Raw genomic sequence first — 18,641 nt, 5'->3', positions numbered from 1 at the left:
CATTGAGTTGAGTTGTGGTCAGTTCAGCTAAATATACATTTAAAATCAATTATTGAATTGTGAAGCATTGGTTATTAGTATGGTTTTGTTGGATTTGTTTTCATTAGAAAATCTTACATCCTGAGATGATAACTTGTCTGGTGAGGTATTGCGGAGAGAGTTGGGATGGGGCCGGACAGAGTGTGAAAGCTGAGGAGTGACCTTTTGACCCCAAGGCTCTGATTCCAACCCTCCAGTCTCTAGCAGTGAGACTCCTTGTCATCAACGGGGAAGTAGCCGTCCTTCGTGGGAGCGGACTCCTGGTGGAGGCTTTCGCCTTCGGCCGCGAAGAGGGCCATCAGCTTCTCCTGTTCCTGCTTCGTCTTCGGCAACTTGGGGGAAGGAGTGGTCAGGAGAACGAGGCGCTGGGGAAAACAGAATAATGTATTCAATGGAGTGACGATGACTATTTTCAAACCAGATGTTTTAGGAAAGCTACATCAGTCATCTAATCAAGATCGTAATCTGTGACATTTTTCAAGACATTATTCAAGATCAGTAATGCAACACATGGCATCAGAAAAAACAAAACATTGAGGTTATATAACGCCTTACCTACTAGATCAGTGGTTCTCAACCTTTTTTCAGTGATGGACCCTCTGTGGAATTTTCTTTTCAGCCAAGTACTACCGCTAATCAGCGCAAAGTATTTTTGGTTGAAAAAACTATGTAATACAAAGCGCTGTGCCATCAGTGTCTGATTAAAGAACTTACACTTATATTTTTGAATATTTATTAAATAACTATTTGTAAAGGATTTTTGAATTTATGCTATTAAAGGGGTACTAGTATCTCCATTCGAGAACCACTTGACTAGATCACAATAATGTCCCTTACGATTATGGTTTTTTAAACAATCTAAGATAACTGCTATATTTAGACGTTAATAAAAAACAATACATAACTTTAACAACTTGTCAGCATACTATTTTTTTCAACCCTTTGGAGTAGTTTGCTCGAAACACAATATGGACACAGTATGGCCTTATGAAGGCAGGTCGGTGGGTTCATCAGAGCTTTGAGAACAAGGTCAATGAGCTTTAACACAATTCATTTTCCAAGTTTCTGTAATCCTGTGGACTGCCATCTTTTCGGCAGACCCAGCATCTATAAAAATATTGTGCTTTTCCATCCATCCATTTTCATCCGGGGTCGGGTCGCGGTGGCAGCAGGCTGACCCAGGCTTCCCTCTCACCCAGTAATTTTTTTTATGTGAAACTTACCTCTCTCAATGTTCCCGGGGTGGAGTACAGTTTCACTGCTATCCAGAGAGGAATACACAGCATGGAGGACAGGGCCAGGATCCAGCCTATCCCATTGGCCCACCATGGGTATACGTATTCATTGTTGTACTTCAGAGGCGAGTACTTGATCAAGGCAAACGCAAACGTTCCCTGAAAACAGACAGATATGTCATGATTCTGTATGGATGGATACTTGAAGTCAAAAGCGGATGAAACCCCTGAACCTTAACTCCATTGACTTCCTTGTATTTCCACTGTTGGCCAGCAGAGGCTGCTCTTGTTTCAGGAGAGTATAATGACAACGAACGTGAGACCCACCATGCATGTTGCAGGGGTGAAGAACAGCCAGCAGTACTTGATGACAGGGCTGGGGCGATAACCAATCATGTCCTCTATGTTGTCATAGAAACGGTCGGCACCTGTCATCGGGGAGAGAAGAGGGAAAATGGAGTGGAAACATTACATCAATATTGAACAATCATTTGAGTGCCAAGACTGTTGACAAAAGAAACATTAATAACAGCCATGATTAACAAAAAGAGGAGATTTGTTTTCATACAATAGGCTAGTTTATTGGGATTTTAATTAATATTCTTATTATTGACTTTATTCCCCAAATAAACCAACTGACTTAAACAACACTCAGAACACTCTTTGGCTGGAATGTGTTAATTCTTAGCGATTGGCTGAATGCAGAGGGCAGTGTGCACTGGGATGAATAGTGCCTTGTGAGAATAAAGCTTTTGTCTCTTAAATACCCCATTTATGCCTTCCCAAATAGCCTGCCCAACACAACTCACCATAAACCCAAGCGATGCAAACAGTCTCAAAAACTGCCACGAAGAGCAGGCACATCCCGCTGGCCGCGTAGTAGTCAAAGAGCTGGAAGACGTACATGCCGCCCTGTGGAGACAGACATGGGATTATTAATTACGAGGAAAAAAACTCAGATTCCACATATTGTTGAGGCCATTCATCAATTTTGTACTTGAAGACACTTCTGCAGAGCGTTACAGAAAGAACTGCACAGGAACAAGGAAATGCTGTTCATGTGAACTGAGGGATGTTAACAGGATGCTGTAGGTAGAAGTCTCAATCAAAGACTAATGGTCTTCACTATGTTTTTACAAACATGACACCACCCATCCTATTAATATTAAAATAAAAAAATGTTGGGTCTGAAAACAATTGAAACCCATGTACATGCATACGCGCATACGCACATACCTGTACATATACGTCTGCCCTCAATTATGTACTTTGTTTTCTTTCTTTCATCTCAAAAAGGCTCATGCAAACACACACACACACACACACACACACACACACACACACACACACACACACACACACACACACACACACACACACACACCGTTCTCATGTCTATGTCTATGTATTGTCTTTTGTCTTACAATAAAAATGAAAAAAGTCTCAATTAAAATATGGGTTTGGTATTGTAGCACCCCGTTGCTCAAACACCGTAAAGGCAAGTACATGCAAGAAGCAACCAGATATTTGGTTTAACCAGTGACAGTTTTTGTGGGCAGTACCCAGACGGTAGGCCATGATAGGCACCACAAACAACGTAAAAAAACAAATAAACAAAAGACAAAGGCCGCGTCCCATGAACTAGAAAAGAAATAAAACAAAAACATAATTAATCACAAATAACTGCCAACAAAGAGAAGACAAACCCCAAAAAGAAGCTACATCAACCCATTGGCTGTTCAGCAACCACCAGCAAAGCCAAGCTCAAAATGATGTAAAAAAAAGGAGTGAAAAGATTTTGCACATACACCTGGGGTTTGGATACCCTCCTTTGGGCAAGATGACATGCTTATTCTGCACTCTTATTCAGTAAAAACATTATGAAGTGAGGCCACTGAGACCAACCTCTGTCAGCATGATGAGCCCCAAGAGGAAGGACACCACAGCCACTGCCAGGATGAAGAGCTCCCTGCGGTTTTTGCGCCGGAAGGTGGCGGGATACATGTCCACCATGGCCGTCACCAGGCTCTCCACACACACAAACTGATCAAAGAAAGACATATTTGTATACATGAGTGCATGCATGTTTGTTTCTGCATGTGAGTGCATGTGTGCTGCTGAGCTATCCCAAATAAACTACCAAGCAAACGACACATTTGAAGCGGATCTCTGTGTGTGTGTGTGTGTGTGTGTGTGTGTGTGTGTGTGTGTGTGTGTGTGTGTGTGTGGTCTCACTTGACTGTCCAGCCCCAGAAAGACAATCATGATGAAGAAGCAGCAGGCCCACAGAGGGGAGAAAGGCATCATGGACACAGCACGAGGATAAGCTATGAAGGCCAAACCTGGACCTGAGTCAGACAGAATTTGAATGTCATTTTCTCATCAAAGTCACCCTTTTTGGTCTACGTCAGTATCATTAAAACCATAGAGGCCATTGATAGGGCAGAAATCAATGAATTCATTCCAACGGGAACTTTAGCATACATCTGATTCATATTAAGAATTTCAAAAATAATAAAGAGTAAATCATCAGAAATAGAAGGACATGTCTCCAGTAGTCTTCCTAAGGATAGCATACCTAACAACACTGTTAAAAACAGAACATATTTCTTCATGTGTAACATACAAACCCACTGGTCAGATACTACATAATATATATTCATAAGAGATACACTATAACTGATATATAGAATGACAACTTAAGCACATAACAAGAGGGTGGAGCACTTGAAAGTGTCTGGAAACAGTAGTTTGGGTATGCAATTTTTGAAGAAAGGGCCTAAAAATGGGATAGATAAAAAATGTGTCTAGATGTTTAAATGGCAGAAGAGAAAGGGGCGTAGCAACGTATTGACACAAAAAAGTACATTTAAAAATGTAATACGAGGAAAACCAACCAGATTCCGCCACTTCTGAGATGGGCACGTTCTGCTCGTAGGACATGAAGCCCAGGATGGAGAAGATGGCAAATCCTGCAATAAAACTGGTACCACTGTTCAGGAAACACAGGTACATGCAATCCCTGGAAGAAGAAGAAAACACAGGGAATGTAGTGATTAGGAACTGTGCGTGTTGAGAAACCCAACATGGTAAAATATTAACATTATGGAAGAGTGAATTTACTGAAATTTTTTAGACATAAAGGTGGTGTGCATCATCATGTCCGTCCTCACTTGTAGCAGTTGTTGTTGTATTTGTTGTAGCTTCCCAGGGCGGTGAGGCAACCCAGGCAGATGGCATAGGAGAAGAAGATCTGAGTCCCAGCATCCATCCAAACCTTTGGACACAATAGGACCGATCAATGCCTATATACATGCAGAATTATCACAGTATGGAGTTCAAACAGAACCGTCGGCTGTATCACATCAACAAACACAAAGTATAACCAGTTACCACATTGTTTATTTTCCATAATCATTCTAGCCTGCATCCGATTAGCAACACAAAGTGTCACTTCGGAAGATGTATCTCACCAGACTGCGTGTTGACAAAAAGCATTTCATCGGCAATATGAAAAAAGGTATTAAGCACTAAAATAATACTGCGTCAAATGTCTGCGTCGGCTCCCCTCACACAGCCTATGGACTCATCATAACGAGTATGTTATGAATAGTAATCTTCGCCTACGCCATCTGATCTCTTTTTAACAACAATATAACACCCGATGCATCCATTAAATCCGTGAAACTCCGGCATTCAACTGCTCCATCCTGACATCACCCACTCAGCGAAGCCTATTTATGCACCCCTGTCTCTCCGAGGCATAAAGTGCAGCACTTTTCCACCCTCTCTTTGTACACTCACTCGCACTTCAACATTCAAATGAGGTTCGTCTTTATGCTCGCCATTCTGGTAAAGTGCTTCCAGAGCACTGGGGCATGTTTTCAGATAGCTGGCAGCCAGCGCTGAAGATCTGATTGACTGGGGATCAAACCAACAACACAAGCTCTGGACACAACATTACACAAAGGCAGGTGTTCCCAAGGCACCGATCCCACCAGCCCAGCTTGTCTTGCTCTGCACTCACTGGGCTCGTATTCATCCCCAGAGCCCTGAGAGGGATTTAAGAGGGGGGCCCTTTTTTTTTTTTAGGTTTTCACACTGGTTGCAATTTGTAGAGTCCCAGCCTGCACCAATCCCAATTTCCCTCAGCAGTGAATATACGTCTTTGCCATTCTGCTAGAACCATTATTAGATGACACTGTCCCCTCTAGACAAATGTGTGGCAGCATTGCAAACTGCTAAAAGGTCCCATATTGTAAAAAGTGAGATGCAAGTCTTTTTTTTTATTATAAAGCATTTCTTGGTGATATATAAATAGTGTGAAATCATCGAAGTGTTCAATCCACGGGGAAATACATACTATATTCCCCGTATTCAGAAACTGTGCCTTTAAACTCTTTGAGCCATAGGGTCCCCTAATATATAAACACACAATATATAATGTATACACAGTCCTAGAGTCCCCTTTGATATAGGTCACAAGGTACAAATCAAGAAAAAAACAAGTTAGGTATTAAATTAAACATAAAAATCAGGGCTACAATTATAATCCCCATGTACAAGCACTAAACACAACTCAAACAATAAAGAGGATTAGGGTTTAGGTTTATGGCTTAAAGGGATACACGAGACGTCAGGATTTCCGTACGGTTGTGATGTCACAATTAAACAATGCAAAAAAGAAAACAATAAATATATAAATGACCCTTGAACGCAGCAAGTTTTTAAACTATTTTAAACGTATAACTGCAAATGTTTATTTTGGGTTGCAGTGTATGTGAATAACAGCAGCCGACAGGAAGTAAACAAGCGGTCGCAATACAATTCCATTGAAATGCTCGTAAACGGTGCATTTTAGGCCGAAGGTGAAAACAGGCATATTCAGACAGACAGTGTGAGAAAAATAAAGACTTTTTTTTTTAACACTAAAGCATGTAAACATGTTCTAATAGAAACCTACAATACAAATATCAAACTGGAAATGAGCACACAATGTCTCCTTTAAAGCCACGTTTGAAGAAGAAACAAAAAGCAGGAAGTAATGTGACATCATTGCCACAGACTGTCCTCCGGGTGGATGGATGCTGAACACCAAAGAAGACAGGATTCGCCTCCAACCTATTTATTGACAGTGTCACTTTTCTGAGCAATCCCATCCAGACAAGATGTAAATAAACTTTGAAGCAAATAAATACCAGCTGAAATGCTGGGAAATATGTTATCAATAAAAAACTTCCAATTCCTAAACACAACCAATCACCATCATTCAAATTCATAGTAACGTCCCAATTTAACAAACAACAACGAGCTTTCGGTGTCTCACGTCTGAAAAGCGAGCGCATTCGCAGCGTACCTGTGGGTCGGACAGGCGCTCCAGGTCGGGGTAGAGGTAGAAGTGGATCCCAGTGGAGGCTCCGGGCAAGGTGACCCCTCGGATCAGCAGGACCACCAGCATAGCGTAAGGGAAGGTGGCTGTGAAGTAAACCACCTGCAGGGGAAGAGCAGCAATTCTTCATCAGACTTATTGCAATGAGACATTCTTCCTTCTCCAATAGTGTTGAGGATAAAATGTGAAATGTTATATTGGGTTCAAATCGGTGACAATGTCTTGAAAGGATTCTGCACAACATATGTATGTTTGGTGTCAGTGGTTCTCAACCTTTTTTCAGTGATGGAATTTTCATCACTGTGGAATTTCTTTTTCAGCCAATTTCCCCCTAACCAGCGCAAAGCATTTTTGGCCATCAGTGCCACCAGTGTCTAACTTAATATAGAATATATACAATTCAGTTTATGAACTTACACTTATATTTTTTCGAATATGTATTAAATAATTATTTTTGAAAGGGTTTTTGAATGGATGCTAATTTTTATTTTTTTTTTTACAAATCTTGCACTTGCTGTCCAGTTCCTGCAAGTTTTACTCCTTCTGCTACTGTAAACAATGTGTGAACAATTCCTGCGAGTGTTGGGAAAGGCCTCACCACACAGTGAGTGCATATCGAAGGAAATCAGAGGCAAAAAAAAGTGTTTTAAATAAATACTCCAATACTCTCTTTTTCTACTGTTTGGTGGATATTTGTCTGTCGTGAGGGGGGAAGAGAGGTTTCACCTTGCCAGTCGACTTGATGCCCTTCCAGATGCAGAAGTAGCAAATGACCCACGCCACGGCCAGGCAGATAACCAGGTCCCCATTCAGAGTGCCGATGTGATGAATACCTGAGGAAATTCTGAGGACTCTTCGCCTGGAGCACGCACACAAATAAGACAAACCTTAGAAATAAGAAGCTATGGGTCTAAGAAATAAAAAAGGGCTTGTAGCAAAACTATGAAGTTCCAGAACCAGTAACAAAAGTTGCATCCGGTCTGACAATCATCAAACAACAGGATGGAAAACAAGATTCAAGTTGAATATTTGGTGAGCTTGTTGGCACCTATAAGGCCATTTGAGGACATGGGCAAACAAAAAGTCACTTACTCCCAGAACTCAATGACAGGAGAGGTGGTGTTCTCATGGTGATTGATGGAGCTATTCCCTCTCTGAAATGCCATACAAGAATCTTGAATGAAAGAAAAGACAGAAAGACATTCAATCCTGTGAAGAAATCCAAGCTTTCTCTGAGGTTTCCAAGTTACACACAGGCCAGTGAAACAATGCCACCACTGAGGCGGAGAAGTGAAACGCTGCAGGGACATTCACTCCCTTCGGATAAAATGCAACTAGAAATGTTGAAGGGGGAAAAAAAATGTATTGTTTTAATTGTTTTAACATAAACAAAACTAAAAGTCTAGAGCCACGCCAGTTGTTTAATGCAAACATGCAAATGTTTATCATCTAAGTGTGGGGTGTCTGACGTGTCCTTATTAGCACTGCACAAAGTTCAGCTGGAGTCAATGGGAGTCTTTTTTTTTAACGGTATTTCATCATAAACCAGTAAATTATTGGACAAATTAAAATTTGAACCTGTTGATAGTGATAAAGGAAAAGTCAGGCAATCACCAAGTATATTTAAATTCATCCTGAGGAGGAATTAAACGTCCCAGCAAGCAACATTTCAGTCAAACTCCAAAATATCAAGTTCATAATGACGCAACAGGAAAAGACAATAAATCACCAAAGTCACAATGCTTCATCCTCTTTTCCTCAATCTCATGGCAATTCATCCAATTTGAGGAGTTGAGATATTTTAGTGGAGCCAGATGTGTTGGACCGACTCCTGTTGCCTTCCACTCTAAAATGTTTTCATCAGATCTCCACAAGTATGGCATGATGGAGACCTGGCTACACCTGATTAATCATCACACACACATGAGTATAGGTGTCTGGCAGAAGCACACATTTCGTTTTTTCTGGCATATGGTCCTGCGGCTCACCTGTGTTCCAGGTGTTGTTGCAGGAGGCCCAGGGCAGATCCCAGGTGAAGGAGTTGGACAGATAGAAGAGGGCCCAGGCTAACACGACGATGTAGTAGATGTTAAGCAGGCCAGCGATCACCTGGGTGGCATAACCCACTCCTGGAACAAACAGAAAAAACATCAAGTTTATGACTGAACTGTAAATGCTTTTTTTGGGAGAAAAAAGGGGGAATTTAAAGCCATTTAAAATGAGCCAACCTGGACTCACTGTGAGTGCAATGTTGCATTCGACAGTAGTCAGAGAACACCACTAATTAAAATTGTACTGGTCGCTCCACGTGAACGTAATGACCAGTGGCGGCTGGTGGATTTTTTTTTTCTTGGTAGGGCCATCTAATCAATTTCAGCAAACATACCCCAGTATGATTCAATGCAAAAAAAAATTCCAACACTTTGAGGCAATCATATTCATACAATTCAGTATATCAATGACTGTAGTCTATCTCAAAGAATAAGAACTCCCAGACCGATCCATTTACTAGAGACAGAGGCACAGTTTAACCTTGGAAACAACTTGATTACAGCCATCTTTATTTAGGTCACCACTGCGGCCTATCAGAATATGATAAATGAGATGCAGCTTAAACTGTACCAGGCACCATTTTTGGGGTAAAACTCTTGTTCCAACACATGGCTGTCGTTCTGTGTGGGTTATGATTATGGCTGATTGCAGACTTAGTGGAAAGCAGAAACATAATGGAACATTAGCCTGTGTTGGTAGCTTGCCAGCCTTAAAATCTACATTCATCCCCATCCCACATGTTCACACAGACGCACACAAAGTCACACACACACTGTGCAAATGCACGTAATGTGAACGAAAAGGAGACACATGGTTGCACCTATTTAGAATATGTCACTGCTCACATAGCTCTTTGTACGTATCCCATGTGGAGCACAACCAACTCATTGTTTTTCATCGTTTCATAATAAGGGCGTACATGACACTTAAAGTTCTAGGCTGAAGAGTTTGATCCACTCTTGGTGCTGTAAAGTGTTTTCAAATATCCATTAACTTATATTTCTTAAGAAAATAGTTGGATTACCTTCAAACAAGGGGCAGATTTTCCTCCAGCAGGTAACGCCTCCCTCACTGGTGAATTGACCCAGAGACGTCTCCAGGAAGAAGACGGGGATCCCACAAGCAAACAGGAAGATGAGGTATGGTATGAAGAAGGCACCTGTTTAAGCGCACAGAGAAAAGGAGCAGTCAACCCACCACTGTGCTCCCAAGCAACGTATCGGGTCGCTGCAAATTGTTGGAATTTAAAGCATTCTATGGTCATGATACAAAGTCATGCAGATATTATGCAGAATAACTCAGAAATTGTCCATCTAGTTGCAAAGAGAATCAAACAATTTGACTTCCTATGGGACATTAAAGATTCAAGTATGCATTGTTTACCATTATTTTTCTTTTTCACTGATCTCTCAGACAGCAGCTAATGACCCTGGCTCTTTTCCTATTTTCAGTGAACCATGACCCCTCTTCGATCAATGGATCACCTTGAAATAGATTACATATTAACCCCGTGTATTATCTCCTGCTGAACCAATTCCAACCATGTCTGCTCTCTGAAGCTACATTTTGCTGAACAAGCGGCAAATACAAAGATGGAATTTCTAGAGGCCTTGTGCTTCTGTGGTGGAATAACCTTGATGACTAAATGCACAAGCTTGTGTGCTGAAGATAAGATATTACTTTATTAGTCCTGCAGTGGGGACATTTGCAGCATTACAGCAGTAGAGGTGCAAGAGACATAGTAAAAAATTAAAAAAACAAAGTAATGTAAATAATAAACAGTAATAAAAACGGTAAAGAATCCACAATAACTGAATATTATATATACAGGCCAGAGATAAGTAACTCCAGCACTCACCTCCTCCGTTCTTATAACACAGGTAGGGGAAACGCCAGACATTTCCCAGGCCAATAATTTCTCCAGCCACTGACAGAACGAACTCGATCTTGTTGCCCCACTGACCCCGCTCTGTCAGCTTCTGCTCTGTACTGGGCACGATGTCCAGGGGCCTGCTGTGCCCGTTGGAGGGCTCCCTTTTGGACATGTTCTCCGTATCCTCTGTTGGATCAAAGAGGTTGAGAAATAAACACACATTTCAAAGAAGAGCAAGCTAGATCTGATTGCATTGTGTTTCAAAGGCAAGTCCTTTGACAAAGAATTAAAGACACAAGCGTAGTACATGCTCCACAGCTCAGTTTTAATTAGTTAACTTCAACCAGACTCTTCTTTATCTGGAAAGCAAAGAAACAAATGAAATCACTGATGATGATGTCACACGGAGAGTTTTTTCACAATATGGCAAACGTAAGGAAACTGTTATACGGTGTATTTATTTTCCACAGTATTTCCTTGAGTTCCCCCATGTTCCCCAGAAAAATATGTAGTATGTCTCAATTCATAATGTGATAAATGCAGTATGATAGAGATACCAGGATGTCTTACTCGGTAGCATTTCCCAGCATGCTTTTTTCCCTCAAGTTCAAGGTAGAATTTTCTGACAAAGTAGTATCTCTATATTAAATACATAATGCATGCAACAGTTTGTACTTTGCACGAGCAGCTGCAGTATGCATTACAAGTATACATGGTTATGGTTTTCCCTTTCTCGTTGTGCTGGTGTGCTCATCACACTCCCCACACCTGCTTCTCATCAGCTCTCCGACATGCAGTATAAATATATATATATGTATATATATATATATATATATATATATATATATATATATATATATATATATATATATATATATATATATATATATATATATCTCCAGGCTGTTGTCTCCACACCAGTCGTATGCACATGAAAGGCCATATTCAGTATTGTTTGTATAGTGTTTGTCTCATGGTGTTTTAACTTGATGTGCCTCATGTTCACTATTCGCCTGCCTGTCCGCTTTATACGCCTGCTCTCCATGCTTCCCTATCAGCTTCGTCTCTGTCATCTCCATTCTTCCCTGTGGATCCTGGATTCCCATTCTCAGCAGCCATTAGTCTCATATTCTCATCCCTGTGGCAATAAAATACCCTTTTTTTATTTAGTGTCACACTAGGGTCAAAGTCTAATCTCTTTTGATCTGAATCACTGTGACAAATATACCATCACAACATGATTATACTGAATCCCTTGCCTTGTTCACAGTCAAAAAAGTCAAACTAAACAAATCTGGAAGAAAATGGGTTATGGAAACAGATTTCGATGACAGGTGTTTATGTTTCTAGACTTTAACATTCAAAATTATTTAAATTAGCACAATTTGCCCAGTAACCCTATAAGTACAACCATTAAAAAAGGGCCAGCAAATTCAAAATGCAGCAGACAGTCTTGATGTGTACTCTCAAAGCCAAACACATTACTCCAGTGCTTAAACCCCCTCATTGGATCCCAGTGAAAAACAGAACCAACTTAAAATTGCTCTCAGTAGTCCTGCAGGGACTTCACAGTTTGCTTTAATTGGGCCAAGTGTAAAGGGGATCTTAGGAAGATTAAGTGTGCTTGGAGGGAGAAGAAGGAACCTTGCTGAATTCTCAAGGAGAATTCCCACCGTGCAAGTGATGTTTTTGTTAACCTGAGCTACTACATAACGTATGTCACTACTCTTCCTGTGTTGGAGGAGGTCAGTAATGGCTTGATGTTACGCGACCACGCTAGAAGTTAGTCAAGCCCTTGGCCAGACCCTGTTTAGGGGCCAGTGCCGCTGAAAGAATCCCTCTCTGTGGAGGAAACAGACAACTCACTGACTGTGCTCACTCCTGTCAGGTTGCATTAACAGGCCCCTCACCAGCCCCTCTGTTACCCCTTTCCCCTCTCTCTCTCTCTCAGGCACATCACGATCGCTGTTGCAGTCCAAATTCAGACAGAATGGTCATCAGTCTGCAGGAGACATGCTCAAGCTAATTCACTGACAAGAATACATGTCATCAAACCTCCTTCCTTTCATTTATCTTTCACATGTCAAACACAAAGAGAACACGTGTGACATGCTGTGTGGCCCCCGGTCCCACGGGAGTTCGGACAACCACACAGGGGATGGAAATCACTTTTAGCCAGAAGCCCTGTGTGAAGACACCTTTTGGAATGTGCTCCCACTGGCAAAAAAAAGAAAGAAGAAAAGGGCAGAGGTGAAGCACAACTGTGACTCCTGTGTGTGTTGTGCGCATGGGGTTGGAGGCTGGATCCGTTTTAGGAGCCAAAATCTCCAGCAATGGTGCCAAATTGTGGCCTGAGGTAAAAATAGAGCCCCTTGTTTTCAGAAGGTACTCGGTGGGAATGAAGGCTCGGTGCAACAAAAGCCGAGGAGCCCCCACAGCTCCGCGCTGGCAAATGAGAATCCTCACTGGCTTTGCAGCCAGATCACAGTTTACCTCACTTTTTCACAGTTTCTTTGTGGATGCTGGGAAGCGGAACGCGCGAGCCAAATAGCTCACTTTGAACACAGTTCTTTTAATAGGTGAGACTAAATATGGGCCTTATTTATAGTCGCTTAGTCGAGGCTGAAATAGGTTTCATACATACATGCTCATAGAAACGTGAGAGAAGAGGCACACTGTGGTGAGAAAATATGCCAAGACCGTGAATTGCCTGATCGAGCCACTGTGGAGCTTTATCCCAGGAAACCGCTCCAACTTCACCTCTCTCTGAAAAGCTGTGGCCTGACTGAGCAAGTGACTGACAGACTGACCCATTGAATGACTGGATGAATGCGTGGCTCACTTACAGGCGACTGGGTCCTCTGTTTTGTGCTCGTAACAGAAGGCTACTCCGCCGGTTTGGCATTGAACTTGTCGGACGCACAATGGACAGTTTTAAATATAGTATAAAGATGGATATAGAATAAAACGGCAACATTGTCTTTTAAAAAAAATGGGTGCCCACATTGTCCACAATGCAAGTCGGCTTTTTTTTTACGAAATTCGATGCGTTATCCTGCGAGCAGCCTCAAGCCACGTTGAGCCTCACAGACTACTGGTAATCCACTAACTAACTATTTTTTTATTTTCAAACTTAGTCGTTAGCGTTGAATAAGATATTTTTAGGCGACCAAAACGATCACCGTTAACTTTCAGGAACTGAAAACACACTGAAAACGTTAAAGTTTGTCATACCCTTTAGCATACAGTGCTTTCTCATCTATTTTACTCGAAATGGGACCGTAATTTATGCAAATCAACATCATGCTGTATTCAAGAAAACGTGAAATAACCGATTGTTTAACACATATTTAAACAATCGGTAAAATGTTTACTGAGAAGTAAGGTCATTTTATCGTAGACTTCTATATAATCAAACTTATTTTTGAGCCCCCTGCTGGCTCTAAGAAAGAATACAAGTTAAAGGCACTTCCTCTTTGGCTTCACTTTGCCACCTGGTGGAGCCACACACAGCTTTATAGACTACAAATCATATACGTAGTTCTCCCCAAGACCTGTAAAGTTTTCCTCTTGAAGCATCAACATGACATCAAAGATGTTAATGTTGCACTACTGCCTTGCCTTTAGGTTAAACACTAGTGTAAACACGGGACATTTGGGACATTGCTCTAAAGGGTAACTGCAGTGGTTTAGCATTACACTTCCAGGGAACAGAAAGGATAAATGTGTTTTACAATGTCTAGATCAAAGCAGCAGAGACCAAGACATCCTGACCTTTAGTCTATAGTTTATCAAGCTCAATGGAGCCTACATTTCGCATAATGGTAAATGGACTTGTACTTGTATTTCATGTCAGCATTCACCCATTCACACATTGATGTAGATGGCAGGGGCGGCCATGCAAGGTGCCACCTGCCCATCAAAACTCTAACTAATCATTTATTCCTATTCACACACCACAGGCACAGCCTGGGATTGAACTGCTGATCCTCTGAGTGAAGGACAACCTGCTCTACCACTGACCCACAGTCTCCAGCTGGCTAATAATGCAACTCAATAAGATATTTATTTTGCCCCCTAACTGCCAACTTCAAAAAAGCTATGCCTCCAGCTTTTACTGGCTTCCTGTTGAGCATTTTAAGTCTTGTGGCACTCAGGGATTAAGATGCCAAAAAATACATCTGATGAATGCATCAGACATCTGGTTGTTTTTACCTGACCCGAGCCAGTTCCTTGCTGTCATCAAATAAGATGGTTGAATATTAACTTTTTGCTGTGGCTGGATAGAAGGTAGATGGCAGCGTTGAGATTGATCTCAGGACAACTGAGGGCCGCAAAACCAAAACAATGTGCTGAAAGACGCTCAAACACAATGCAGAGCTGCTGGAAAATGCAAAGTCGGGTGATGTGGGTTCGTCATTAAGAGCGACCCCTTTCACATAGGAGTCATGTAATTGTTGTGGTTGTTTACATGAATCGTTTCTTGTACAGAATTTATACAAATCAGAAGCCAGTGTGAGTGACCTCAACTGAGATAAGTAGAGTCCACACTGTTGTTGAGGTGATAGTGGAAAATCACCAAAGAGTGCCCTGATAGATCAGTCAGACAATAGCATGGTACTAAACTTTCATTTTAACATCATTATACGGGGGGCACAAAAGTCAGAGGATATGAAATATTGGTTCCTCTTCTAAACATGATTGCATAATGCATAACTGGATTAGTGGAAGTTAGGAGAGATGCATCTTTTTGTTGCAAAATAACACAAAACAAAAGCAATACATAAGCTCTGAATAAAAACGGCAAATATGTTTTAACTATGACTAAAACAATTAGTTTGATTATGAGCCTTATCTTTTTTATTTTTTCCAATAATAATATTTTAAGTGTCACATGTCTCAAGTAGATAGTATGATCGGATCTTTTTGATGGCAAAAAAACACCTTTTCTGATGGCCCACCACATCAACCACAGGCCCAGCTTTGCGCTCCCCTATGTGGGCAACAGCAACTGTGCCACTCGCTAAAGCCGTGTAACGAGTAAGAGTGAATCAAGGAAGATATAAAAAGAGGAAACATGCTGAATACCTTTCAAAAGTGGTACAAATGGTGTACTCCACTGTGATGATCACGGCTTTCTACAAGGATAAAGTAGCCAGCCAGTGGGAGAAAGTAGCAAGCTACAGGTGTCCCGGGACTGATACCGGAACATGAAGAGGCACGTTCCTCTGTCATCATCATCCCCACCAGCTGCTCATTAAGTTATGTACAGAGGATGAATTACTTTCCATACAAGCAACCAATGTCTCAGAACACATTATGTCCCGTTTGATCTGCTTTCTGATGACAGCATGATCTCAGCATGGAATGAAGTGTGCTGCATAAAACATGCACTGGACAAAACCATGCATGGTTTATTTCGCAAAGAAACTATTAAAGACGGAACTAATTTAAAATAACAGCCTTCACTGAGCTCTACTGAAAATAACTAGACAAGACAAATGTAAGATGTCAATTAATATATACATTATATCTCATAAACAGCAACCCCAAACAGGGAAAAAGACAATCTATTCACATGATCAACAACCAAAGGCACTCACCTTTCATAATGTTGAGAGGGCCACCAAATAGGGGGCTGCCGCCGGTTCAGGTTTCACTATATAACATTCATGGATGGTCAAAGATCTGACAGACTGAAATCTTTGGAGCAGCCCGCAATGAGATTTTCCCTCTGAGTTGCCCCTCTTTGGAGACCCCCCTTTATCCAATTCCATTCAGACACCCCACACACAAACACACACACTCACACACTCACTCGCCACAGCACACTAGAGGTCTGTGCTGTCTCAGTGTGGTGGGCTGATTGCGTAACCTTTTGACACACACATTCTCCCAGGGCCTTTCTGTCCAGAGAGCAACCAGGGAGCATGAGGGAGAGGCTGGTCACACTTGTATGTAGGTAACCCATCAGACTGCATATATCACAGACATGGATAATAAAGGAATATCTTATCTTATCTTATGCACACATGTGTGTGTGTGTGTGCATAATGTGCAAAGATCAAATATGTCTGAGGTAGGTTTGCAAAAGATGTAAGGGGAAACCACCGCAGACAAAAACATTGCTTTTTCATGCACTGATCATTTTTTTAGTTATTTTGCTGTGTTCTTTCAGACTAGGGGAGAGAAAACAGCCCAAAATACACATTTAGATGTTTATTTTACCACACTTTGATTCTGCAGATTGCTTCTTAATTCACCAAAAGTAGTATTAGATAATGCCTCATTTACATATCTAAACAGACTAAAAGTAAGTAATCAACTGGGGTAGTTTCTTGGAGATTATTAGGAGTTAACATTTCTTGCAAAATGAATAGATCTTGACAATCATTTTATTTTAATATATACATTTTTTTTTTCTCAAACTCTCAAACCTGTTTGATTTCTGATCTGGAAATGTATGGAAATGAGCACATACTTGATTAGACAATGCAACATTTGCATATTTAAACATTACTTTCTAGAAAAATCAACTGAGGAAGTTCAATGGTGACATCTATTAGTTTTACTACATTCACCTGAATGTCTCCTCTTAAAGAAAAAGAAATGCATCAACCACAAACCCTGTTTATTTAAAATAATCTGTGCACCTTATTTACAATATTTCAATGGTCTTCTCTGACTGAGTGTAATTAAAACATCTCTCTTGCTTCACGAAGCCCCTTCTCCAAAACACATCCTTAATCCAGCCCCCGGAAAAGAGTCTTTATTCCCCCCACAGACCCAGTAGCCCATTCAGAACATTTTCCCACCGCAGGGGTCCAGAGTGGCCCGGTTCAAGGCATTTGTTAGAAGGTCACGATCCAGAGGGTCTTAATGGAGGTGGGGACGGGGACGGAGGGGAGTGATGTGCTTCTGCTTTTCCTGTCTGAAATCTTTCAGGGTGAGGTCTTTTTTTGTAAACTCCCCACCCCCACCTCAAGTCAACTTATAATTCAAGACACAGACACGTTAGCTTCCTATGAAAACGAAGCAGTCTGTCTGACTTTTGTGGCAGTTGTGTGAAAAACCTGTTTAATCAGTTCAAAAATTATTTAAAAACCTCAAAAAAAGTCAACAAACTTTTCAAACTGTTCATTTTAGACCCATTTACTCATCTACAGTAACTTGTTCAATTTTAAAGTTCTTGGTCGCATATATGATGCTGCAACCATACACCCCAAATAGACTAATTAAATGTAAATGGCATGACTTCATTGATGCTAATCAAAAAGATCATAAAATTATCATATGCAGGATAATATCACTGCAATGAGATGGCGGCATCCCCATCCCCAACAATGGACTGTTCAGCATGGCGCATACATTCACGCCCTCACAAGTGTGTGATCACACTTTGCATTAAATAGAAGAACATTTGCGTTGATTGGCTGAGAGCAAAACCATACAACACGTTTAAAAAAATGTTTGACTGGAGCAGTTTTGATACAACTTGGTACTGTTTTTTTCCGGGTGATACTTTAAAAGGTATCGAGTATGGATACTCGGGCCTACGGGTAATGATGTGTGTGTGTGTGTGTGTGTGTGTGTGTGTGTGTGTGTGTGTGTGTGTGTGTGTGTGTGTCTGCTCTTTATAGTTAGTAACTACTGTGCACCAGGGTGCATCATATATATGCACTGGGGCCGGCCATACCTTACTACTACTACTGGGTTGTTAGGTTCCAGGCAAAAAGGTAACTGATCACCACAAAACTACAACTATGAACTGTGCAAACCCACAAAGGCAGTGAAGTGAAGTGATCTGAAACGAGAGGGCGGAGAAGTGAGTGACCACATAAAATAGGAAACACAAGACATAAATAAATGAAATATGGTAAAACATGGAGCAAGGCAGATTATGACAATGGGGCTCATTAATGACCTGTATTTCTTCACTCTCTCTGCAGCTTCCTGCTGTTCTCTGACCGCATGGCTACAGGTCACTGCTCAGATTGTTACTCCAAAGGGTCCATCCTGTCTCTTTAGATCAAACTCCAATGAATGGATTTAA

The 18,641-nt window shown here is 41.2% G+C and overlaps 1 protein-coding gene across 1 annotated transcript; it reads right to left on the bottom strand.

Annotated features, from left to right (window-relative positions):
• Positions 1–239: 239 nt before the first annotated feature.
• Positions 240–11,667, bottom strand: slc6a13 (solute carrier family 6 member 13; the record flags this gene model as incomplete). Its single annotated transcript, XM_079223381.1, has 15 exons — positions 240–404; positions 1,263–1,433; positions 1,602–1,702; positions 2,084–2,186; positions 3,180–3,317; positions 3,510–3,622; positions 4,172–4,296; positions 4,448–4,551; positions 6,631–6,765; positions 7,390–7,522; positions 7,756–7,837; positions 8,652–8,792; positions 9,740–9,874; positions 10,574–10,774; positions 11,595–11,667. 15 exons carry the CDS (start codon positions 11,665–11,667, stop codon positions 240–242), a joined length of 1,920 nt encoding a protein of 639 aa, XP_079079507.1.
• Positions 11,668–18,641: the final 6,974 nt, after the last annotated feature.

Source organism: Taurulus bubalis (assembly GCF_910589615.1).
Source record: "Taurulus bubalis genome assembly, chromosome: 9".
NCBI classification, from domain to species: Eukaryota; Metazoa; Chordata; class Actinopteri; order Perciformes; family Cottidae; genus Taurulus; species Taurulus bubalis.
This window is presented reverse-complemented; position numbering and strand designations above follow the sequence as displayed.